General features: G+C 42.9%; 1 protein-coding gene across 6 annotated transcripts in view; it reads right to left on the bottom strand.

The window, feature by feature from the left end:
- POPDC1 (popeye domain cAMP effector 1) overlaps positions 1 to 25,833 on the bottom strand; it is a 391,499-nt gene that overhangs the window by 158,849 nt on the left and 206,817 nt on the right. For all 6 annotated transcript variants that reach the window (XM_086926710.1, XM_086926708.1, XM_086926711.1 and 3 more), the window contains one exon: positions 24,400 to 24,524. In XM_086926710.1, coding sequence (XP_086782836.1) covers positions 24,400 to 24,524 — 125 coding nt within the window. The remainder of the gene's footprint in view (positions 1 to 24,399; positions 24,525 to 25,833) is intronic.

The following is a 25,833-nucleotide window of genomic DNA, read 5'->3' as shown; positions in this document are numbered from 1 at the left end:
CTCCACATGTCCTCCTTGCTGGCCCACACCATCTTCAAGCTCAGTTGCATTATCTGCAAAGCTATCACAATATGTTAACAGTCCACAAACCAGCTACCTTTCCCATTACACCTTGACTTTATGCTTGTCATTTACCCTGTACTGGGCTTAGCTGCTTTCAGCTAGGTTTGCACTATACAACTGACACCCCTGCATTCTTGGATGACAAGCTTGCCATCTCCAGTGGCTTTTCACATACCCACAGCAAGGACACCTTCAGACGGGAGTTGACAATATGACAATATGCTTAAAAGAGAAAAACCAATAAAAAGGCCTTTCCCATCTATGCCCCTAGGATTTGGAATGTTATTCCCATATCCATCCGGACAGCCCAAAGTCAACTCCAATTTAGGGAACAGCGAATATTCAAGTTTTAGCATTCATGATCCAAAACCATCTACGCCTCCTATCACATGTTGACTGTGTGAAGCCTGTACAGTGCTTAGCAGCTTGGCTTGCGCTATATAAAGACCACATACACATAAACATATCTAATGCACTAATCTGGAAAGAAATTGTTAACATTTGATTGAACTTATCAGTTTTGGAGAGACCTAGGCCAAATCTTTCCATTCAGTGTATTTTCTGTTAATTGAAATTAAAAATATATGTGCTTATTTTATTAGTTTTAATATTTATGTTTTTGTTTTATTGATACCCACACCAAGAAAGTTGCTTCTTGCAAAGTCGCTCAAAAATAGCCAAATGATGGCATTTCCTATGATGTCATTTTCTGTGATTTCAAGCTGTATGCAAATTAGGGGACCTCACTCATTCCTTTTCTGCCCGGGGTCCAAACATCTTAGGACAGGCTCTGCTGGGAGCATCTCAGTCACTGGGATCTGTCCAGAATTTCCCCTATGAACCAAGACAGAGGAAGACTTGGCACGTCCATATAATGATGCTGAATGGAAGAAAATACTTCAGTACCCACACAAAACCTCATTCAATTCACATTCTAAATACATTCAGTTGAATAACTTGACCCCATAACAGTTTATGATCGATTGAATGGTGATTATAGCCTTTAGGGAAGCAATGATGATATGGCATTTAGCATGATAGATGAACTTTAATGCTACTGCTAATATTTATCCCATTATGCCTATGGTGTCTCACATTTGGAACACATAGGTTGCTTGTTTTGGTGCAAATAACGAGCTTGAAATGATACAGTTAACACAGTTTTTCACACACCTATGGAGCTTCTTATATAGAGCACATAGCTTGGCAGTACTCCCCTAATTTTGGATTTTATTGGGTACTATGCTTCAATAGATTTATGGCTGTTCACTTTCAGTATCTTTGATTCTGTTGTTATTAGAACATATATCAATTTTTGATAAAGTTGACTTAAATATACTATGTAATATCCTAGGTTATCTGTGTGGGACCTTGTATGATATTGACAGCTCGTTTTCTAGCTTCTTCCAAGGGTTTTTACTTTTACTTGGACTGTCTTTTTGAAATATGATTTGCGTTTTGCATTAATTCGTAGGTATTTCAGGTCATGGAGCTATTATACATGTGACTTTGTCTGGCTCTGCTTCGGTTTATCATTTTTCTTTATATTTGCCCATCGGATAATTGGAATTAATTACTTCTATTAAGGAATTAGGGTTTTTGGAATTTATTTAATTTAGATCAGCTTTGTTCTACATTGGAAATAACGCTTTGCCACTTTCAAGTATAAATAACTTATATGGAAACTTACGTTGGTTTGTTAGCATTTTTGGAAAAAAGACCAGAATCACAATTCTCAGGATTGGCTTTTAAAACAGGCAGAAATGACGTCTTGTAACTGTAATGCAGATGCTGTACACACGGTACCTGGCCTCCGAATGCGAGCATTGTTTTCGAACATTTAAGTGATTGGAAATATTACGCGGAGTTTCTGAATGAAACCCTTACCGGTTTCCTGCATTTATGCTGAACGTGGGACTGATTGAGTTTGTACATGGTAGGATAAGATATTTAGGTGGGAGAGCTCACTTAACCGCCCTCACAGTGGTGGTGTGGAACTTGTCCTCTGATTGGCTGGGTGATTGGGCGGACCTGAGTGAAAACCTCTATTAGTTTTCTACATGACTATTAAGCTAAGTCTAGGATTGACCAAGCTTTCACCTGATAGGAGGATGTATTAGAGTTGAGAGCACACTGAACCGCTCGTGAATGGTTGAGTGAAACTCGCTCTCTGACTGGCAGGGTGATATGGCGGACCAGATGATCGGTTTGAATTGGTTGAGTAGAACTCGCTCTCTTATTGGCCGCATGATAAGGGGGACCAGAGTGAAAACCTCTTTCGGTTTTCTGCATGACTATTATGCTAAATCTAGGCTTGACCAAGCTTTCACCTGACAGGAGGCGATATTAGAGTTGAGAGCACAATGAACCACTCTTGAATGGTTAAGTAGAACTCGCTATCAGATTGGCCGCGTGATATGGTGGACCAGAGTGAAAACCGCACCCGATTTTCGGCATGACATTTCTATTGGGTCGGTTAAGTGATTGATTGATTTTATTATTGACCGTTCAATTATTTAAAACCATTACAGTGAAAGCTAGAATTAAAACCCAAACCCCCTTACTCTCCCACCCGTCCCCGCCCTCCCATGATCTCCTGTGAAATTTAAAAACACAGTTTCCATCACTCAAACTTTTGTTGCAAGGAACTTTCTGCCTTTAGTCCAGGAGCTTAATTTTAATGTGGCGATGTTCCAGTCATAGTACTTGAGGTGGCGGCCAAGGTCTTCTTTGCTCATGAATGTTACAGTGACACCTTGATGGCGCATTAATCTGGCTCTGACTTTCATGGGCAGGAAATGATTATACTCTAGCGTCCAGTGCTTGACCAATCTGGTAAGTACATTTTGCTGCTCTTGCCAGGTGGTGTGTTTTTAATTCTGAAAAGCACTAGTCTGATGCCTCCTTGCAAGTTCTAATGCCAAGAGCTCTGAAAATGGGACGAAGCAGCCTCTGTTGCTCACAAGTGAGTTTGGGGCAACAGCATAGTAAGTGGAGCCAAGATTCCCGTTGGTAATTGCATAGTTGGCATGAAACGGCTCCATCTGTTCGTGCCCATGCTGGATTGAAGTCCCCAATTCTAAGTGACGTTAGCCTCATAAAAAGGATTTTTTTGCATGCCTGGGCCCTAGTGCTTTACTTAGGTATGGTTGGGCTTTCCCCAAGATGTACGATTCGTCATATGCCTTCGTATAGGTGTTGTGTCGGACTGCAGTTAGATCCTTATTGTACGAAATGGAGCGGACCTGCCGTCTTATGATGTTTGACCAAGCCGAAGCGGGATGTCTGTTAGGGACAGACTGTTGGAATCTATGTTTAGGGTCTCTGTTGCTTTACCCAGCTTGGAAATTAAGGGGTAGTCCTCTTCTCTGAAAATTGTTACAAGATGGTGTTTGAGAGAGTTGTGCTGTGCTTTGAGGACTTTGATATAGTATTTTATTAGATCTCCCTGGAGGGCCAGTTCGGGTCTGCAGAGGCCCAATTCCAGTCGTAATCTTGTGTTCCTTGCATTCCTAGGTGCTTGTAGCACAATCTTGTGGGCTTTGACCGGTGCTGCTGCTATAAGTTTATCTTACGGTACAAAAGGGGGTGGTCATGGACGGAGCATCTGAATCAATCAAACACTCACACCCAGTCAATAGATCTGGGTTTAATCCATCACCGTTCTTTAGCCCACTCTGCCACCCCAGTTCAGACATGGCTATATGCAAATCAGTCTGACCCTGTGCCTCATGGGAACAGTCCAGCCCGAACTGCCAAGCCATGTCTTCCCTGGACCGGAAACAAGCTTCCGAGGACCGGTTTCTGGCATTCCAGCCGTCTTCAGCCCGGCTTGCTTGAATCCAGTGGCAAAGTGAGCAAGGGACTCACGTCTGAGCATACCCTGCCACACTTATGGCGGCCAAAAGCGGTACAAAAAGGAGTGGTGATGGACGGAGCATCTGAATCAATCAAACACTCACACCCAATCGATAGATCTGGGTTTAATCCATCACCGTTCTTTAGCCCACTCTGCCACCCCAGTTCAGACATGGCTATATCCAAATCAGTCTGACCCTGTGCCTCATGGGAACAGTCCAGCCCGAACTGCCAAGCCATGTCTTCCCTGGACCGGAAACAAGCTTCCGAGGACCGGTTTCTGGCATTCCAGCCGTCTTCAGCCCGGCTTGCTTGAATTCAGTGGCAAAGTGAGCAAGGGACTCACGTCTGAGCATACCCTGCCACACTTATTGCGGCCAAAAGTGGTACAAAAGGGGGTGGTGATGGACGGAGCATCTGAATCAATCAAACACTCACACCCAGGCAATAGGTCTGGGTTTAATCCATCACCGTTCTTTAGCCCACTCTGCCACCCCAGTCCAGACATGGCTATATGCAAATCAGTCTGACCCTGTGCCTCATGGGAACAGTCCAGCCCGAACTGCCAAGCCATGTCTTCCCTGGACCGGAAACAAGCTTCCGAGGACCAGTTTCTGGCATTCCAGCCGTCTTCAGCCCGGCTTGCTTGAATCCAGTGGCAAAGTGAGCAAGGGACTCACGTCTGAGCATACCCTGCCACACTTATTGCGGCCAAAAGCGGTACAAATGGGGGTGGTGCTGGACGGAGCATCTGAATCAATCAAACACTCACACCCAGTCAATAGATCTGGGTTTAATCCATCACCGTTCTTTAGCCCACTCTGCCACCCCAGTTCAGACATGGCTATATGCAAATCAGTCTGACCCTGTGCCTCATGGGAACAGTCCAGCCCGAACTGCCAAGCCATGTCTTTCCAGGACCGGAAACAAGCTCCAGAGGACCGGTTTCTGGCATTCAAGCCGTCCTTGGATGCTTGATTCCGGTCTAGGAAAGACATGGCTTGGTAGTTCGGGCTGGACTGTTCCCATGAGGCACGGGGTCAAGGCTGATTTGCATATAGCCAGTGTTTGACCTAGGGTGGTGTGGAGTGCAAAGAAACGATGGATTTAGGCCCAGATCTTTGTACTGGGGTGAATGTAAGACATTGTTCTGCATTTTGTCCATCAACTGTGTTTTTTGCAATTTTCACCCCGAGTGGGCTGGGTATGCTCAGACGTGAGTCCCAGGCTCTCCACATCACTGGAGTCAAGCTATCCAGGCTGAAGAAGGCTGATAGCCAGAAACCGGTCCTTGGATGCTTGATTCCGGTCTAGGAAAGACATGGCTTGGTAGTTCGGGCTGGACTGTTCCCATGAGGCACAGGGTCAAGGCTGATTTGCATATAGCCAGTGTCTGACCTAGGGTGGTGTGGAGTGCAATAAAACGATGGATTTAGGCCCAGATCTTTGTACTGGGGTGAATGTAAGACATTGTTCTGCATTCTGTCCATCAACTGTGTTTTTTGCAGTTTTCACCCCGAGTGGGCTGGGTATGCTCAGACGTGAGTCCCAGGCTCTCCACATCACTGGAGTCAAGCTATCCAGGCTGAAGAAGGCTGATAGCCAGAAACCGGTCCTTGGATGCTTGATTCCGGTCTAGGAAAGACATGGCTTGGTAGTTCAAGCTGGACTGTTTCCATGAGGCACAGGGTCAAGGCTGATTTGCATATAGCCAGTGTCTGACCTAGGGTGGCGTGGAGTGCAAAAAACGATGGATTTAGGCCCAGATCTTTGTACTGGGTTGAATGTAAGACATTGTTCTGCATTCTGTCCATCAACTGTGTTTTTTGCAATTTTCACCTCAAGTGGGCTGGGTATGCTCAGACGTGAGTCCCAGGCTCTCCACATCACTGGAGTCAAGCTATCCAGGCTGAAGAAGGCTGATAGCCAGAAACCGGTCCTTGGATGCTTGATTCCGGTCTAGGAAAGACATGGCTTGGTAGTTCGGGCTGGACTGTTCCCATGAGGCACAGGGTCAAGGCTGATTTGCATATAGCCAGTGTCTGACCTAGGGTGGTGTGGAGTGCAAAAAAACGATGGATTTAGGCCCAGATCTTTGTACTGGGGTGAATGTAAGACATTGTTCTGCATTCTGTCCATCGACTGTGTTTTTTGCAATTTTCACCCCGAGTGGGCTGGGTATGCTCAGACGTGAGTCCCAGGCTTTCCACATCACTGGAGTCAAGCTATCCAGGCTGAAGAATTCTGATAGCCAGAAACCGGTCCTTGGATGCTTGATTCCGGTCTAGGAAAGACATGGCTTGGTAGTTCGGGCTGGACTGTTCCCATGAGGCACAGGGTCAAGGCTGATTTGCATATAGCCAGTGTCTGACCTAGGGTGGTGTGGAGTGCAAAAAAACGATGGATTTAGGCCCAGATCCTTGTACTGGGGTGAATGTATGACATTGTTCTGCATTCTGTCCATCAACTGTGTTTTTTGCAATAAGTTTATCTTAAGCTCCTGGGAATGCCAAGTGACCGTAGTTAACGGGCGGGATTAGTTTTGCCCTGAGGACCTTCAGCATGGGGTCTGCTGTGGGGCCGGTCAAGCGTTGACTCAGGTGTCGCATTTATAAAATTACACTGTTGATTTTACCAGTTAGATGTTTTGAATGAGCTGCCGATGTTGCCCTCTCGTTGATTAAGTGCACCTCTGATAGGCTAATATTTTTGGCGGCAACATGAATGCTTGATGATTGGTTCTGTCACGGATTAAAAGGAGTGTAGGTGATGGGGAATCCTCATTCACAGATAGACGACTGGCAAGAAGACTGAGGATATTTGCTCGGGAGGTGAGAGGATTAACTGTAGGCGAGGGTCTATACTTTTTGCTAATAACCGCGCTTTTGGCAACTTTGCACTTTCTTTGTGGGTAAACATTTTTTTATGAAGGACAAAAAACATTTGTGGCTAATTTAATAATGAATCAGCTATTCATGGGTAGATAGTTTGTCAATACTTGTGGTTTAAGTTTACCTTAAACACTTTGTTATTACTATTTGGACCAGACTTTTCCTGTGTGAACTTTTTCTTGATGACAGACCTCGATCTTCCAAGCGTAGATTAGGAAGAACTTACACTGTTTTACAGTGAATTTTATCTTTAAGCAAATTAGCTCAGGAGGATACTGCTGACTCATATTGTAGATACTTGATACATCCTTGTGTATATTCGGGCAATGAGTATTATGTTGATATTTTACTGTTGCTCTTTGTTCATAGACCTTGCCTTCTTTTCGCTACTGGGAATCCCAGCGATTATAAATTATTCAAGAAGGATTTCTTCTGATAAGATTCAACTGCATCTATTTATCAATAAATACTCACTCCATTCATGGAATTCTTATCTCAGTGAGTATGATTAGATGTTTATCCCTTTAAAAAAAATTTTTATAATAGGTTTCCGGACTGGGCTCACTTTGCATTTTCAATTTTTATAGACCGAAGAACCGAGGCTTTAATTTGGGTGATTGGTGGCACGCTACGGGGGATTCACAACACGAAATATAACGATTCTCCATCGGAAGACCTGCTCCATTGGCACTGATACCACGTCATATTTTAAGTGAATTATTTGCGTTTAGCTATGAATATTATTCTGCAAAAAATTAAGATATGGAGACCTTACAACGTATTATAGTGATGGTTCAGTGTTTATTAATTTTGTTTATCCTTAAAACTTACATGTGGAGATTACTAACTGATTTTTAGAAGACTATAACATCTGTTCTTTGGGGATTGGAGAAACGTGGAAATAAGATGTAGATGATAACAAACATGATTGAGCTATCTTCTTTTTAACTTCAAAGGTGACAATTATAGGAAACTGGTTACCATCCCTCTTAATGCATTGAGAACAAATCGAGTTAGCCAGAATTTATAAGATTGTATAGATTCTTTGTGCATTGTTTTTCTTCTTGATGTCATGATCAAAGTAGATTTAAATAATTGTTATCATTATTGTAATTTAGAGTGTAAATAGGCAGGGGGTCGCTTATGCAATTTTGACTGTGTAATGATTAACGGATGTTCTTCTGGGCCAAGATTTAGGGACAGAAAGCACTAGTCTTGCTGATACTAAAAAATGTTTATTTAACTGCTTTTACAGCCCTGATGAAGTCCTCTTAAGGACTAAGCATGTTTCCTTGGCTGATACATGTATTCATTCTTCTAATTGTTTTTTTTTTTATTGTTTTTTTTGGTCCTCATACACCATATTGGGCATTCTTGATGGGATACCTCCAGCTCTTCTCATCTGGCCAAGCTGTTCCGACACGGGCATTAGGCCTACGAAGATAATGAGATGGGGTTCCCCCAAGCCAGTACTGTTTCCTTGATCCACTCCTGTTCACATCATCTCTTGAACCATATGTTACTTAGGAGAGAAGGACCGACAGAACCCAGGCAAAATCATAGGACCTCCTTTACCGATTTCGCCACGCCACTAGGGCCGCCCATATCTTGTCTAGGCTCGTACTATTGCAGGCCAAGTCTGATTTGCTTGTGAAAATAATGTGTTTCAGGCATTCCATGAATGTTGGGGGGTTTACAGATTTCCAGGCCCTGCATATCTCTCTCCTTGCCAAAATTAAAACATAGAAGATAAATTTGGAAGCTGGATCATTCAGGCGATAGTTTGTCATAAGACCAAGAAGAATTGTCCTGGGGTTAAGCTCTACTTGTTGATGGAGCACATCTTCTAGAAATTTTTGTATATCAGTCCAGTAATGGGTAATCCTCGGGCAATCTATAAACGTATGGAGATCATCTGCGGCAGGGTGCTTACACCTGGGGCAGTGATATTCAGACCCTGTCACCTTAACTAGTTTCCCCGGGGTCCAATAGGCCCTGTATGCCGTATAGAGGTGATTTCTCTTAAGAGCAGCTGGTTTAACTACTGCCTGTAGCATAATGAAGGAATCTCCCCAGATGTCTCCTAAATTATAGATATTGCCACCGAGGGCATTACCTCATAGTTTTTGAAGTTCGGATTCAGCCAATTCTCCGTCTTCCAGTAGAGCCCAATACCAAAACGAGATTGCCCGTTTCCAGCCTCCCCTTCTGGAGACCGAATTGGATCTTGGGCTCGCTTCTTCCTGATCCCAGGGCTGCGTTGCCCACCACCCCGACAGCTGATAATACTTAAATCTCTTGAGTGTGCCACCCGTTATACTAGAAAGAGACTCCCAGCTCATCAACTGTGAATCCTTCTGAAGGTCACCCCAAGATTGAATACCTCCGGATTTCAGTGGCTGGGAAAGTTGATCCCTAAGGCAATCCGGGGTGCCTGGGGAGTCCCAGATTGGAGCCTGGCATGTAGTTTTCAAGTTTCAAAACTTTATTTCGATTTCATGAAGAAACCATAAAAGTAAACATAGACAATTTTTAAAAAGACATTGGAATTAATCAACCATAAAATCACAATACATGTTTACAAAATTTTTCTAAAACCAAATTCCATCAATATCTATTTCTGATCACCAAAGCTGATCTAATAAAGTTTAAAACGGCATTACTTTTTAAAAAAAAGAGAAAAGGGGATCAGGGAAACCAAAAACTTTTACGAAATTCTAATGAAAGAAGAAACAGCATTTTTACGTTGGCCATTGTGTTCTTGATATCTGGGTGGATGGAAAGCTTGGATAAAAGTCATGTAAGTCCCAGATACGAATTGGGCCATCCCCCTCTTTATACTTGCAGGATCGTAAGTAAGGGGCTGTTTTCCTTTGCTTGAACCTAATTAGGACCAAGTCCCCTGGAATGTTTTTTGGCAAAGTGCCCAACCACCCCACCCTCCTAACACTTAAGATACCCCCATCTAGGTCAGGTGGCAGAGGTCTGTTAGTCTGTAACCAAAACATGGCCTTATGTAGTAAGTCTTGGCGTGTTTCAACTTTTCCGTGAGTTAGTGGTGGAATCCCGGAGACAACGGTCACATAGGGGGCGGCTTCGGGGGGTAGGTTTATTCGTGGCATTCTAATAGGTTCAATTTTTGCCTCAATGTGGTTTGTTTGTACCAACGATATAGTTTGAGAATGCGCATTCCTGCGGGAATTCAGTATGGGTTTTTCCAAAGCAATGAGGGGGATCGGAGGGTCTGATGATGCTGGTTTGGTTCCTGATGGAATATGTGTTTTAACTAACAGTTCAATGTTAGATATCCTGTCCCCCAGAACGTTGATTTTTTCCACCAATGGTGAAATTAGGGAGGTTAATAGGTGCTCGAGCTGGGCCAATAAAGTTGGTTGTGGGAATGATGGGGAGTTTTCCATTTTTCCATGCTCCATGTCCCCCGACACAAAGCTGACATTGGAGTGGTGCTGAGAGGGACTGGGGCATAGTTTTGGAGTTTTGGCTGGCTTCCCGTTGGTGAAGGCATCATCGGTCTTTCTTTTGGTGTTCTGCCCACCCGGTAGTGCTATGAGTGGAGATTGGAGTTTGTTAACACACAGAGGTGACATCTGCAGGGTGGCGTTAAAAACCTCTGTGTTGGTGTCTGTGCTTATGGAGGGTAAAAGGTCAGGGATATATTGAGTTCCACACATGGCATTAAGCTCCTCCCAGATAGACATGGTGTGATGCAAAATAGCAAACAGTGGGCTGATAGAAATGGTAAGGGGAATCACAGTACCTCTTTGATGAAAAGGAATAGTAAGGGTGGTGGCCCGTCCCGGCCTCTTTGGGCCTCAGAGGGCCCGCCCTTTGCCCGGTCCCGCGACGCGGGGGTTGCTGTCCTTTTGTGGTGCCTCCTGGCGCGCTGGTCCCGTGTGTGGCGAGTAGCGCCGCTGGGGCGTCTGGGGATTGTAGTTTCCCCCCTCGCGCTCCGGCCGCTGTTGTGCTTGCGGCGGCGAGGGGAAACTGGCAGGAAACTGGCAAGGATAGTCACCCCCTCGTCCTTGGTGAGCCCGGTTCTGCTTGCTGACCCCCCCTCTTTGCAAGGCTCTCTGTTCAACAGCCCGTGTGTCCCTGCCCGCAGAGCGCTATCGACTCCCAGCAGCACCAATTCAGGAGTAGTGAAGGTAATGTCCCATCGCCATCCTCCATCCCATGACGCAGTATCTCATGTCTGCACCTGTACTCGCCACCGGCAACAGAAACTCAACTCCTCGGTCTCCAGAAGAGAGTCAAGCATAGAGCCACCTCCTCCTGCAGCTCCACCCAGGGTATGCCTCAGTTTGCTGTGCCAGCTCGGGGTCAATTTCACACAACCCTGGCCGTCACCACGTGTCCAGTCCGCAATGGCGTTCCCTCACCTCTGTGGTTGTTTCGAGGGTATCAAGCCCCCTGGTCCATTTCAATCCGCCCTGCCCGGAGGGTAAATCCTTCTTCACAGCCCTCCACCGTGGCCGGTAGTGCATCTCCACTCGTTATTCCACATTCTCAGGGGCCACCAGGGCCAGGTCAGCAGCGTTCCCGGCTCAGCCACTTCAGGGGCCGTGAGCAATTCCACTTTAGTCCCCCTGCTAGCAGCGTTCAGCCGCCACTCAGCACCCACCTCCGATCGCGCCCCAGTTCGATCGCCGCAGCCTTCGCCTTCGCCTGCTAATCAATTCAGCCCATGCCGAGTGCTGGCCTGAGCAAAAGCAGCCATGAACACTAAAAATAAACCAAACAGGAGCAAAATCTCGATTTATGGTATGTGAGAGACAAGATGCGGCATGGAAACCAGCATATTCACGCCCATGACGTCATCCCTAAAACAAAGTTATCCTCCATGCAAACTAATAGTCAGAAAACTCGCCGCCTGGCATGTATAATAGGTAATTTTAAGGCTCTTCCTAATGTAGATCCAGTTTTTTAATGCAGTACCCAGGATCTTAAGCCTGACTTTTTTATAAAACTTGGGGTCCCCAAATTTAAAGAGAAAGATATCCTCCCCCTGGGGAATATCATGTAATAATGCCTGGAACAGTAAACCCAATGAGGACGGAACAAACTTGTTGGCCAGGATTCTGAAGTTTTTTAAATGAAATGCGTGACAATAGTTAAGTAGATCTGGAAGGGCTAGACCACCCATAATGAAGCTTCTCCTAAGCTTTTTCCACGCAATTAGAGGGGACTTGGTGTTCCAGATAAAGGAACCAATTTTTCCCTGCAATTTTGCGATATCTGAACAATGGGATCGAATTGAATAGAAAAGTTATTTTTGGCAGGATGATAATTTTTATGAGGTTTACCCTCCCTAATATACTTAAGGGGAGGCTAGACCACCGCAGTAGCGAGCTATAGACATCTTTGAAGACCCTACTCCAATTAATCTTGGGTATGTCTTCTATTTTCTGTGCTAGGTGGATCCCAAGATACCTCATTCGGGACTTAATCCCCTGTGTTCTGATTCCATTCCATGATTTCAGTCTTGCCTTTGTTTATTCTATAGCCCGAGATTTTCCCGAATAATTTGGCCTTCTCTACTAATCTAGGAATTGCTTCTACAGGATTAGTTGTATACATAAGCAGATCATCCGCATACTGGGCACATTTTAGTTCCAGATCCGAAATTTTAAAAGCTTTATTCTGAGGGTCAGTCCTGAGTCGACAAACAAAGGGTTCAATATACAAATTGAACAATAGCTGTGACAGAGGACACCCCTGCCCAGTGCCTCGGGAGATGGTGACCCAATCTGTCAGAGCCTCGTTGACTAGGATTTTTGCTTGAGGACCAGTGTAGAGAGATCTGACTGCTGAAACAAAATTACTAGGGAATCCAAAGCAATAGAGGGACTCCCAGAGATATGACCAGATCACCATATATATGCTAGGTGAGGCTGTCCCAAAGTCCTGGTCTGAAGCCACAGTAACCCTGATTTTGAAAGCCAATAAAGATCCGTTGAAAATTGAGTCATATAGACCAATTTCTCTTTTAAATACTGAATACAAAATCTTTGCTAGGGTGTTAGCAGCTAGGACAGCAAGAATCATTAAAACAATAATACATCAGGATCAAAGGGGCTTTATTCCTGGGAGACAGCTGAATGAACTTGCCTTCCAAGCTATTGGGGCTATCGATGTGGCTGTAGATAAGAAGCTCCAACTGACGTTAGTTGTCATCGATGCCGCCAAGGCTTTTGACCAGGTGAACTGGTCATTCTTCTAATTGTGAAAATAAAAGCAACATACCTGAATTCAAGAACTATCAAGACACCCGTCTAGATATGTTTCATTAACACCATGACTTAAAAGATTGTATTGTACTTGACATTTGAATTGCTTTAGATATTAGTGTGCTCCTTGATACTATCTTTGGTATTAGAAGAGAAATTTGTTTTCTCTGAAATTTGACCGCTCAGTAGTGGGGTCAAGTTAAGTGTGAGCACCTTTATGCTATATCAGATTTTGAGGACTTATTTAGTGGTGCAGCCCATATAGCCACCAGTAATATGTTCTGTTACCTTCAGAATACTTGACCCCACAACATATTGCTAGGATATATCCTCAAAATTCAGTCTGCCCCCGGTGACAGGTTCTGGATGTGGATTTATCACACATGCTCTGATCTTGTGGTTCCCTTCCCCTCTATTGGATCAATATCTCAGAACTTTTGTCCCCTGTGACATACCGGTCACTTGCCAATTCCCTAGACTAGATAGTGCTGGGTCTAGTTTCTTCCTGTCCTAAGTCCGACAGAACTTTAACTAAGTTCATAGATTTAGCCTTGTAGTTGGCTAAACACAAAATTACAATAATCCGGAAGAACTCAACATCACCATTAGAGGTGACATGGAATACAGTGTTACACCTCTGGTGTTATCCAAGAGTACATACTTAGAGAGGAGTGAGCAGGTTTGAGGAAACATCATATCGCACGAGGCTAGGACTTAATGGTGGAAGAATTTAAGACCCTTACCAAGGATGATGCTCGGCCCCCATAGGCTTCCCCATGAGGAATATTACTTGCACTGTTTAATAGAACACAGTTGTAGGAATTATTTTTGGATTTTATATGCTTTGTTTCTCTTTCCACACATTTGTCACGGAGTGAATATTCCTTTATAATTATCCAATCTGTGTCACAAGCTCGTTGATGCGATCCTATTTTTGGGACTGTTCTGTGGGGTATATTATAGGTACAGAAGGTGTGACTGGGGGTGATTCAGGGAGTTAAAGGTAGTAGTTAATATTTTCAATGCAGTACATTCGGAAAAGTTTGACTCTAAATTTTATACAAACAAAGGACACAGGAATTCAACAATGGCACAGATTGTTAATACTGTTAGAAAAAGTGTGGCAACAATATATATGCGGAGTACTATTATCACCAATGATTATGATATTGTTTGCTATTGCCATTAATGTTTTGATGATTACATATTGCCAATTAAAAATATTTTTTTTAAGTACATGAATGGTGTAATGCCAAGCCAGGCAAACCTAGCTTATTCTCCTTTAGAGGTCGATAAAGTGGATGGCATTAAAAAAGGCAGTAGTAATACTTTTTTTTTAGTTCCAGATCCGAAATGTTAAAAGGTTTAATCTGAGGGTCAGTCCTGAGTCGACAAACAAAGGGTTCAATATACAAATTGAACAATAGCTGTGACAGAGGACACCCCTGCCTAGTGTCTCGGGAGATGGTGACCCAATCTGTCAGAGCCTCGTTGACTAGGATTTTTGCTTGAGGACCAGTGTAGAGAGATCTGACTGCTGAAACAAAATTACTAGGGAATCCAAAGCAATAGAGGGACTCCCAGAGATATGACCAGATCACCATATATATGCTAGGTGAGGCTGTCCCAAAGTCCTGGTCTGAAGCCACAGTAACCCTGATTTTGAAAGCCAATAAAATTCCGTTGAAAATTGAGTCATATAGACCAATTTCTCTTTTAAATACTGAATACAAAATCTTTGCTAGGGTGTTAGCAGCTAGGACAGCAAGAATCATTAAAACGATAATACATCAGGATCAAAGGGGCTTTATTCCTTGGAGACAGCTGAATGAACTTGCCTTCCAAGCTATTGGGGCTGTCGATGTGGCTGTAGATAAGAAGCTCCAACTGACGTTAGTTGCCATCGATGCCGCCAAGGCTTTTGACCAGGTGAACTGGTCATTCTTCTAATTGTGAAAATAAAAGCAACATACCTGAATTCAAGAACTATCAAGACACCCGTCTAGATATGTTTCATTAACACCATGACTTAAAAGATTGCATTGTACTTGACATTTGAATTGCTTTAGATATTAGTGTGCTCCTTGATACTATCTTTGGTATTAGAAGAGAAATTTGTTTTCTCTGAAATTTGACCGCTCAGTAGTGGGGTCAAGTCAAGTGTGAGCACCTTTATGCTATATCGGATTTTGAGGACTTATTTAGTGGTGCAGCCCATATAGCCACCAGTAATATGTTCTGTTACCTTCAGAATACTTGACCCCACAACATATTGCTAGGATATATCCTCAAAATTCAGTCTGCCCCCGGTGACAGGTTCTGGATGTGGATTTATCACACATGCTCTGATCTTGTGGTTCCCTTCCCCTCTATTGGATCAATATCTCAGAACTTTTGTCCCCTGTGACATACCGGTCACTTGCCAATTCCCTAGACTAGATAGTGCTGGGTCTAGTTTCTTCCTGTCCTAAGTCCGACAGAACTTTAACTAAGTTCATAGATTTAGCCTTGTAGTTGGCTAAACACAAAATTACAATAATCTGGAAGAACTCAACATCACCATTAGAGGTGACATGGAATACAGTGTTACACCTCTGGTGTTATCCAAGAGTACATACTTAGAGAGGAGTGAGCAGGTTTGAGGAAACATCATATCGCACGAGGCTAGGACTTAATGGTGGAAGAATTTAAGACCCTTACCAAGGATGATGCTCGGCCCCCATAGGCTTCCCCATGGGGAATATTACTTGCACTGTTTAATAGAACACAGTTGTAGGAATTATTTTTGGATTTTATATGCTTTGTTTCTCTTTCCACACATTTGTGACGGAGTGAATATTCCTTTATAATGATCCAATCTGTGTCGCAAGCTCGTTGATGCGATCCTATTTTTGGGACTGTTCTGTGGGGTATATTATAGGTACAGAAGGTGTGACTGGGGGTGATTCAGGGAGTTAAAGGTAGTAGTTAATATTTTCAATGCAGTACATTCGGAAAAGTTCGACTCTAAATTTTATACAAACAAAGGACACAGGAATTCAACAATGGCACAGATTGTTAATACTGTTAGAAAAAGTGTGGCAACAATATATATGCGGCGTACTATTATCACCAATGATTATGATATTGTTTGCTATTGCCATTAATGTTTTGATGATTACATATTGCCAATTAAAAATATTTTTTTTAAGTACATGAATGGTGTAATGCCAGGCCAGGCAAACCTAGCTTATTCTCCTTTAGAGGTCGATAAAGTGGATGGCATTAAAAAAGGCAGTAGTAATACTTTTTTTGTTTTATAGTGCTTAAAAGGGGTGGTAGGTAGTAAGCACTACATGAACCAAGATATTTTCGGACTATGATGGCATAGTCTCTCTGGCCCTTGACACCTTAATGTCGCTTTAAAACAAAGAAATGTCTGAGACTCTCTGAAAATGGCCGCTTTTGTAACAATACCAAAGAGGATAACTCAGGATCCAGCCATGTTATAAAACACATGTCCGGTAAACATCCTGCAGGTCTAGATAAAAATGTTTTAGTGTGCAATCGCACCAATGTCAGAACGTGATTCTATTGGAATTTCTCCTCCGCTCGCCATGACATGGGTGCTGTGTTCCTCTGCGTATCCTAGTCGTCAATAAGAGACAGCAACTTGACTGATCTCTTTTCTTATGACCTCTCGGCAGTGTTTGTACTGTAGGCCATGAAAAACATAGCATATGCAGCTCCAAGCTGAGAAAAAGTCAGACTTTATTTTCGCTACTATAGTCAGATACAGTACCCGGACGGTCACTACTGCGTCACTCTGACACTTCAAATCTCCACTTTGTCTCCTCAGCAGCAAACATCTTCTGGCTTGTAAAAAGTGGCGTATCTTCTCATATTCTGTGCAAAACCAGGCAGAACGAGCAGAAATCCCTGGCATATAAACATGAGTCTAACAGTACTCTCTGGGCACAAATAGCTGCAACAATAAGTTTGCCGCTGACCGCGCGACACGAAGGGGAGCATGGGCGGGACAGCGCCCTAGTCCCACACGACGGGCGAGCAGAGCCCTTAGCGCGGCACCCCTCCCTGAGCCTACCTCCTTACGCAAGCAGCCAATAGGGAGGGCTCACCTGGGAGATGGGGGCGTCCCTTATGGTATAAAGCGGCGCAGCAACTATGCTCGGCCTCTCTTTCCCGCCAAGATTCCCTTAGGCTCTGCGCTGATCCCACCCTGAACCCTGACCCAGCTGCAGAGCGGCGGGGTAAAAGTTGTGAATTTTTAATGGTCATGTTTTGTGTTGCAGGCGGAGTCACGGGGCGATCTGGAAGCAGATGGACAGTAAGGGTACCTCTGCGGCAGAAGGATACAGTCTAGATACCTCTGCCTGGCACAGTAAGGGTGCCTGAGCCAAGAACCTGGAGCCGAAGGAGGTTCCAGGAAACAGCGTCGGCGCCCCGTTAGTTCTTCAGGCGGTCGGGGGGCCTGAACCGACCGGGGGTGTGCCTCATCGCTCCGCCCTGACAGGGGGGGGGCGGGAGTATAACGAAATGGTAATTTACTGCACCGTCAGAGCATCGTCTCGCCGTGCAAGATGGCTCCTTAGGCATGCGGGTCAGCGAGGGGCTGCCGCATTGGATCGCCTGTAAGATGACCCACCTTAACAGCTACCTGTGTTGTACGAAATAAACCTGCAGCACTGTTTTCCCACAACTATGTCTCATGAGTTTCCTTTGTTATGTAAGTGGATAATGTGCAATGCGGGGCGAGCGCTGGCGGTGTGGGCACTATGCCTTTTGCTTTGTTCACAACCAGCAGCTCTTTGTTGTAGGGGACTACCTAGCCGTTCCAGGCTTTACCTATGGTAACCCTCCCTGACAAAATCATGCACAATGACACAAATAGAAGCTCACATTGCAGAAATATCCTCTCGTGAGCAACACAGTAAGTTATTATTATTATTATCTTTTTTTTTAATCGACAAATTTTAATATCATTTGAAGGAAAATGTTTTGTTCAGGTTGAAAAATTCCCTGCAATAGCTGTGATGTGATGACCGGGTGTGTGGGTAGGAACATGATCAGTGAAGAATGACTGAAGCAAATAGATCTGGTACTCTAGTGGAATCGTTCGGACGCAGGCAGGTTAGTTATAGATATCTACACTTTGTGAATACTTACCTTGGGATGGTAAAAAGGGACACGCACCAGTGAGCACTGACACCCTAGGTGATTGTACTATTTTGGGATCACACATGCAGCATTTTTTTTGGATCCCCGATGGCCCTACCACGGTTATGTCGTTCATGACTGCCAAGGCTGTCTAAAAAATGGGGCTGGTTAACCTCGGTCAGGGGCTATTAACACACCAAATGATATATAGAATGCGCAGGGAACACAATTAAGATGCTTAAATGGGAACGGCCAAGTACAGAAATACGCTGCCACTTTTTATGTATCGCAGAGTTTGCCGAAGATAGAGCTGGGTAGAAAAGCAAAAGAAAATACTTGTTTTCAGCTATTTCTGCGCCCATTGCCAATACCTAGTTGCATTGCCGCCTGACACAGTTCCTAAGTATTATTCTAATTTTTGATTAGCCCGGTCCCTGGTCGCCGGTGAGTCATATACTGCTATAAATCCATGTGCCTAAAGGCCATATTACTTTTGCATTAAAGAATTTTTTTGAAGACACGAAGCATGGTTGAAATATTTTGCAGCATCCAAGCAAAACGGATTTCAGCATTATGTGGCAGAATAATCTGAAATAAACTCTTCAAAATACTTACAAGCTATAAATAGGCGCATTGTATGCCTATGCATGATGCACAGCGATAAAAAATAAATCAATAGCACAGGTTTTAGGTTTTTGGCTTCTGGTGGTTCATGAAAACAAGATGGTCAATCGATCAATCATTGTGTCCTGTTCGCAAGGAGTTTTTTAAAAAAATAAGCAGAAAATCTTAGGTCAAAGGGTACCTTCCAGGCATCCAAAGAAACTCACAAACCGCAACAGAAAATACATTACTGTCTGTGTATTTAGAAATACCTTGAATATTATGCAAATTGATTTTACATCGCACCATAAACAGCACCCCGAAATGGCTGCAGATAAACTCAGGCTGATTATGTCATCTGTCAATCACAGAACATAATCTGGAGAAGAAGGGTTGTGAGATGGACATGGGGCATGTCCATGGCACTCCAGATCTGTCTGCCTCCAATCTGCTTTTTGTCTCACTCCTCCTTTCATCTGCCTCCTACCACTCAGTTACTTCCTCCAGTTCATAAGCCTTATATCTGATTGTCTGCAGAGATATTCAGCCATTCTCTTCGTGCCTGTGTCTGGCTTAGTTTTAGACCCGACCTTTTCCAATTTTCCGTATGGAATGGCCGATTCAGCAACCTATCTCTGCACCTGAGTTTTACTAAGGGGCGAACGTATCACAGTCCAGGAGTGAAAATTCGACTTTTTGATTCATTTCATTTCATAAGGCTTTATTCGGAACAAGAAAACATGTCCATAAAAGCACACATATATTAATTAAAAAAACAAATGACAATTTCAAAACCTTTACATTTGCAAATAAACAATCAATATTAAAAGAATACATAATATACAGGCAGGGGCAGAATAAATATTTAAAAACTCATGCTTTTCCTAACACTGATTGCTTTAAGCAGGAAAATAGCAGTAAAAAAACAAACATCAGGATGGTGCAAGTTAAAAAGCAATTTCATGGAGTCGTGTACTGTCCTAACACCAAACTTAACAAAAATAGGTTTTAAAAAAGTACTACGGAAATTCCCATACAATTGACACAGCAAAAGAAAGTGCATAGTGCTTTGTGCAGAAGTATTGTCAAACGGACAGGGGCCAGCAGGGTGCTTATTCAGAGTGGGGAAAGCAACCAGGTTATGCACAATCCCCATCCTTAACCTTGTTAAAACAAACTGATGGGAAACTCTGGGCACTTGGGTCAAATATGGTTGATAGCCCACTATTTCATTCAGACTGCTGTAAAACACACAGGTGGATAACCTGCCTTCGTTACAAGTCCGCCTCTCAGATTTACAATTCAAAAAGATGTACTTCATTTCAGTCTTAGAAAAGTCAGAAGCCCCAAATCAATCAGTAATTATGTTAAGACCATAACACTCCTGAAAGCTGTGGATGAAATATTTAATCCAAGGAATCTTTAAATGGTGATCAACAGTGAGACAATCGTTAATAATAGCTCTAGTTAGTGATGTCTCTTCTTTCAGCCAGATGGACCGCCACAACAATAGAGGTCTCAAAAGGATCAGATCGTTTAAGTGTTGGATTCCCAGTTCTATATGGACTAAATCATTAGAGGTAGAATTTGGCAGACACAAAAGTCTTTTTAAGAAGACGTTCTCCTCCACCTGGAGGCTCCCAGCTGGGGCCAGACCCCAGCTCCATAAAGGGCAACGGATAGACATCTAGACTGAAAGATCTTAAGCATGTCTTTTATTCGTTTGTCCCCTAATTTAGTGGCAAAAGTAAACACCCCGTTGGCACTCCTCATCATCTTGGTCCTAACATTCTTATGCTCACTGCCCCAGCTACAATTCTTAGAAAAGGTGATGCCAAGGTAACAAAAGTTGTCAACTTTTTGGACCCTTTGACCGTCGATATAATAAGATTGGGGCTTACTCAGCCCTGACCCACACTCCATAACGTAGGTTTTGGTTTTATTAATCACAAGTTTTCTGCTCTTGATAAACTGCGAAAACCCATCCATCAACCGTTACGGCATCGTCCGCATAGAGTAATACTGGGACGTTGAAATCATTTACTTTTGGGGCATCTGCCACTACTGTCTTTAAAACCGAGTCTACCTCATTGATGAAAAGTGTAAACAGCAAGGGGGCTAAAACACACCCTTGCCTAATGCCCCTCCCGATCTTAAATTTGGTGGTACACTCCCCGTTAGAACCATAACGGACGCTAGTACATAATTTAGCATAGAGTCTGGCCAAAAAAAGACAATACCCTCGGGAGCCCCCATTTCAATCAGTTTAGCCCAGAGAATTGCGTGGTCCACCATATTAAAGGCGCTGCTCAAATCTGCGAAGCAGAGATAGATAGAGCCCTTCTTGGCCTGAGTATATTTCCCTATCAAAAGTTCGAGATTTAAGCATTGCTCAATTGTCCCACGCCCTTTTCTGAACCCAAACTGGCAGTTAGCCAGGATCCCGTTGGTTTCTGCCCATTCTTCCAGTTTAACCAGAAGTACCCGGCTCATCATTTTCACCGAGGAATCCAATAAGGAAATTGGGCGGTAGTTTTTCACATCCCCCCGATCGCCTTTCTTAAAGATGGGAATTATAATTGATTCTTCCCAGGTTGGGGGTACCCCATGGCAAACCGCTGCGTTAAAAACTTTAACCAGCAGTGGACCCCAAACCTCGGGGACTGTCTTATAAACATCGATGGGCACCCCATCAGGCCCCTGGGCCTTTCCCCCTTTACTAGCATTAATACTGTCCATAACCTCAGTGATAGTAATGTCCAAGGGGACAATGGGCCAACCGTCCCTATTGTTATCCAAGGCTTTTTCTGAGTCAAAAATATTAGAGAAGTGGGCGATCCACGTTTCCATATTAACCATAGATGTTAATACTGGTACCTTCTCATCTTTGAGAAACGGGCAATTAACGGTAGCCCAAAATAATGTACAATTTTTTGACTCTGCAGCCAGAGTCAATTTGTCCCAGGCCTCGCGTTGTAACTCCATCTTCCTTTGCTTTAAAATTATCTTGTAGCTTATTCTAAGCTGGGACACCTGGTTCCTATCTCTAGATTTGGCTGCCAGAGCCTCTTTAAGCTCTTTAAGCGCACTGGTACATGCATGGTCAACCATCCCCTTCGTATGTACGGTTTACGGCCGGCTGTTTTAGTAAACTTATTGTCAATGATGGAATTAATTCTAGTAAAATATCCAATAGGATCAGCAGTGACGTTGGCTTGCTCAAGGATCGCAATGATTTCTACTAAGCAGCTATTTATGATTAGATCAGACGTCATTTCCGCTTTATCCCCTTTCCATCTTAACCTAGTACCGTTATGTCTATGGGGTTCAATGTTAACAATAACACCCGAATCAGTTACAGGTTTTTCTTTCCAGAGTTTGGCTTCAATGATAATACAATTGTGGTCGCTAAGCATGATATCCACGACCCTAGGGGCCGAACTCCAGGGAATAAGATTAGAGGACATACATATAAAATCAATGACAGTATTTGCCCCCCTACCAGAGAAAGTGGGGATGCTCTCGCTGGTTAACCTTGGTCAGGGGCTATTAACACACCAAATGATATATAGAATGCGCAGGGAACACAATTAAGATGCTTAAATGGGAACGGCCAAGTACAGAAATACGCTGCCACTTTTTATGTATCGCAGAGTTTGCCGAAGATAGAGCTGGGTAGAAAAGCAAAAGAAAATACTTGTTTTCAGCTATTTCTCCGCCCATTGCCAATACCTTGTTGCATTGCTGCCTGACCACAGTTCCTAAGTATTATTATAATTTTTGATTAGCCCGGTCCTGGTCGCCGGTGAGTCATATACGGCTATAAATCCATGTGCCTAAAGGCCATATTACGTTTGCGTTAAAGAATTTTTTTGAAGACACGAAGCATGGTTGAAATATTTTGCAGCATCCAAGCAAAACGGATTTCAGCATTATGTGGCAGAATAATCTGAAATAAACTCTTCAAAATACTAACAAGCTATAAATAGGTGCATTGTATGCCTATGCATGATGCACAGCGATAAAAAATAAATCAATAGCACGGGTTTTAAGTTTTTGGCTTCTGGTGGTTCATGAAAACAAGATGGTCAATCGATCAATCATTGTGTCCTGTTCGCAAGGAGTTTTTTTTTTAAAATAAGCAGAAATTCTTAGGTCAAAGGGTAGCTTCCAGGCATCCAAAGAAACTCACAAACCGCAACAGGAAATACATTACTGTCTGTGTATTTATAAATACCTTGAATATTATGCAAATTGATTTTACATCGCACCATAAACCGCACCCGGAAATGGCTGCAGATAAACTCAGGCTGATTATGTCATCTGTCAATCACAGAACATAATCTGGAGAAGGAGGGTTGTGAGATGGACATGGGGAATGTCCATGGCACTCCAGATCTGTCTGCCTCCAATCTGCTTTTTGTCTCACTCCTCCTTTCATCTGCCTCCTACTACTCAGTTACTTCCTCCAGTTCATAAGCCTTATATCTGATTGTCTGCAGAGATATTCAGCCATTCTCTTCGTGCCTGTGTCTGGCTTAGTTTTAGACCCGACCTTTTTCGATTTTCCTTATGGAATGGCCGATTCAGCAACCTATCTCTGCACCTGAGTTTTACTAAGGGGCGCATGTATCACAGTCCAGGAGTGAAAATTCGACTTTTTGATTCACTTTGTGAATGTGCTCTCATAAATGGATTTACTCACACTACACGAGTGTTGTGTGAGTGCCCCAGGTGGAAACACCTTGAAAAGAGGATGAACACCCACCTATTTTTTATTGGGTGGGTATTTACAAACATTTGGAGGTAGTTTGCCACCCTGACATCAGTTGGAGATTTAGTCCTATTAAAGGCAGGAGTAAATCAATTTTCAAGCAGTGGGAGGGAATTTCTATGTGAGTACAGGAAATAAGTATCTCTAAGGGTGAAATGTATTGCCATGCAAAAAAAGACGAGCATTAGCAATGGCAATTGGTCTGGCTTATAACTTTAAGTGCTTCTTCATTCATCTGTGAGTGTAGGGACCCGATAATGTATATACTCTATAACGTATGCTTGCGCTCCTGCAACCATTCATTCACCTGTTGACACATTTTATTGAAGTGTGCATTAATGTTTTATGTTTCTTTAACAGCTGTCTTATAGCCGACTAAAGATATATTGAATCTGAATCATGAGAGTTGCGCCATCTGTGATGTCACGTGATGACAACAGAGATGTATTCAGAGGTGTCCTACATGGTAAGTTTGTGATACTATGAACGATCATTCAGTGCTGGAATCAGTATTGTGCAAATTCTAACCAACATTTTCTTACTTTTTCAATTTTATTAAAGGAACGTCATTAGGTAGTAAATATTTTCACTCAATATATTTCTAGTTGTCTAAAGAAAACTATTTGAAACAATGTTAAATCATTTCTACATATGAAAATTATATTATATATATATATATATATATATATATATATATATATATATATATATGTTATTTATATATCCAGATGGACAAGCTATCATCTGCATTGGACAGTTGAAGCACCGAGTTTTAGCAAAAACATAGGTATTAAACAGTACTCACCGGTCTCTTCTTATACACCAAGTAAACAAAATGCATTAAGTTGACGCATAAGAACACAGAATTCCAGATCACGATATCAATGGCGCAACGATAGAGACTTGCCCAAATGATAAAAAACGAACATCCTATTAAAAAATAAATAACAGTTATAAACATGCATATAATATCACAATCCGCTTCTTTATTAATGTCTACTAAAACCACTTCTAACGTTGGGTCTGAGTGAAACAGGTCCACGTATGGGAAGTTATGAATTGTTGCTGATTCATTTACATATCATTTTTGCTAACGGGTAAGGTGTGCACTGCGTACAATGTGCATGGAAATGTAGGGTATTCACCTACTTATAAAACTTGCACCTATTTACCTAATCAGTGCATTGCATAGTATATACAATCATAGCGTTATTAGCTTGCTCTACTTCACACATTGATTTCACTTACAATTTCTTTCATCAATAATTATTTTATCTATATGTGCCACACCTTCCTACAAACTTTTTAACAAACTGCATGAAGTGCACATGGTTGTGTGTCAGAATATCAATAACAAAATATGGACTGACACAACCATCTTGTCATAAATGTTGTTCACAAAAATATTGCCCCTTGGGTTTTGGTTTTCAGGGGTGATTGATATTCTGGTACCATACCATCCAGGGTGTGTTCATTAGGCACACGCAGAATACACTTATTGAATTTACCCATGGTAGTGTGAACCATGCACATTTCATCCATCCTGACATTCTGTTTCTTCCAAACTTCAAGCCAGACCTTGATTAAACCAACCTGATGAAAGCCATTCTTCAAGAAACTGTTGTTTCTTCATGTCTCATTTTCTTTTTTTGGCTTGTAAGCTTCTGTTTTCTAAGGGGGCGCTCAACTTCTCACATCCGTTCTCTCCATTCTTGCCTTGTATTTTCCCCCATCTATTTCTATTTTAATGACTTGTAGAGTCTGAACAGAGCTGCTTCAATGGAAAGCCATTAAAATAGTCAGATCTTAAGTTGTTTGTGAACGATCCCCTTAGAAGGGCTAAGGCGATGAGGGACAGCATTCCATAGTTTGGGTGCTAAATGTCTAAATGACTTACCTTCCTCACATGGCTTGACAAAGCATGGGACCACGTCTAATCTCCAATTGTACGAGCATAAATCTCTTGCAGGGCAGTAAAGATGTACAAGTTGTGTGAGAAAGTGTAGTCCTGCCTGAGTCAGCGCTTTATAGGTGTAGTATAAGGCTTTACATTTAATGCACTTCTCGGTTGTGAGCCAATGAAGATCCTGGAACTGCGATGAAACATGGGCCTGCTTATGAAGGAGGTCCAGGAAGCAGACAGCAGCAGGATGAACAGTTTGAAGTTTTTTTCAAAGACGTTTTGTTCACTCTGAGGTAAGGCACATTGCCATAATCTAGTCGGGTGTTAGTAATTGCC

The sequence above is a fragment of the Lissotriton vulgaris genome, chromosome 6 (assembly GCF_964263255.1).
Source record: "Lissotriton vulgaris chromosome 6, aLisVul1.2, whole genome shotgun sequence".
NCBI lineage: Eukaryota > Metazoa > Chordata > Amphibia > Caudata > Salamandridae > Lissotriton > Lissotriton vulgaris.
The sequence above is the reverse complement of the archived record's forward strand: the minus strand, read 5'-3'. Positions and strand labels throughout refer to the sequence as shown.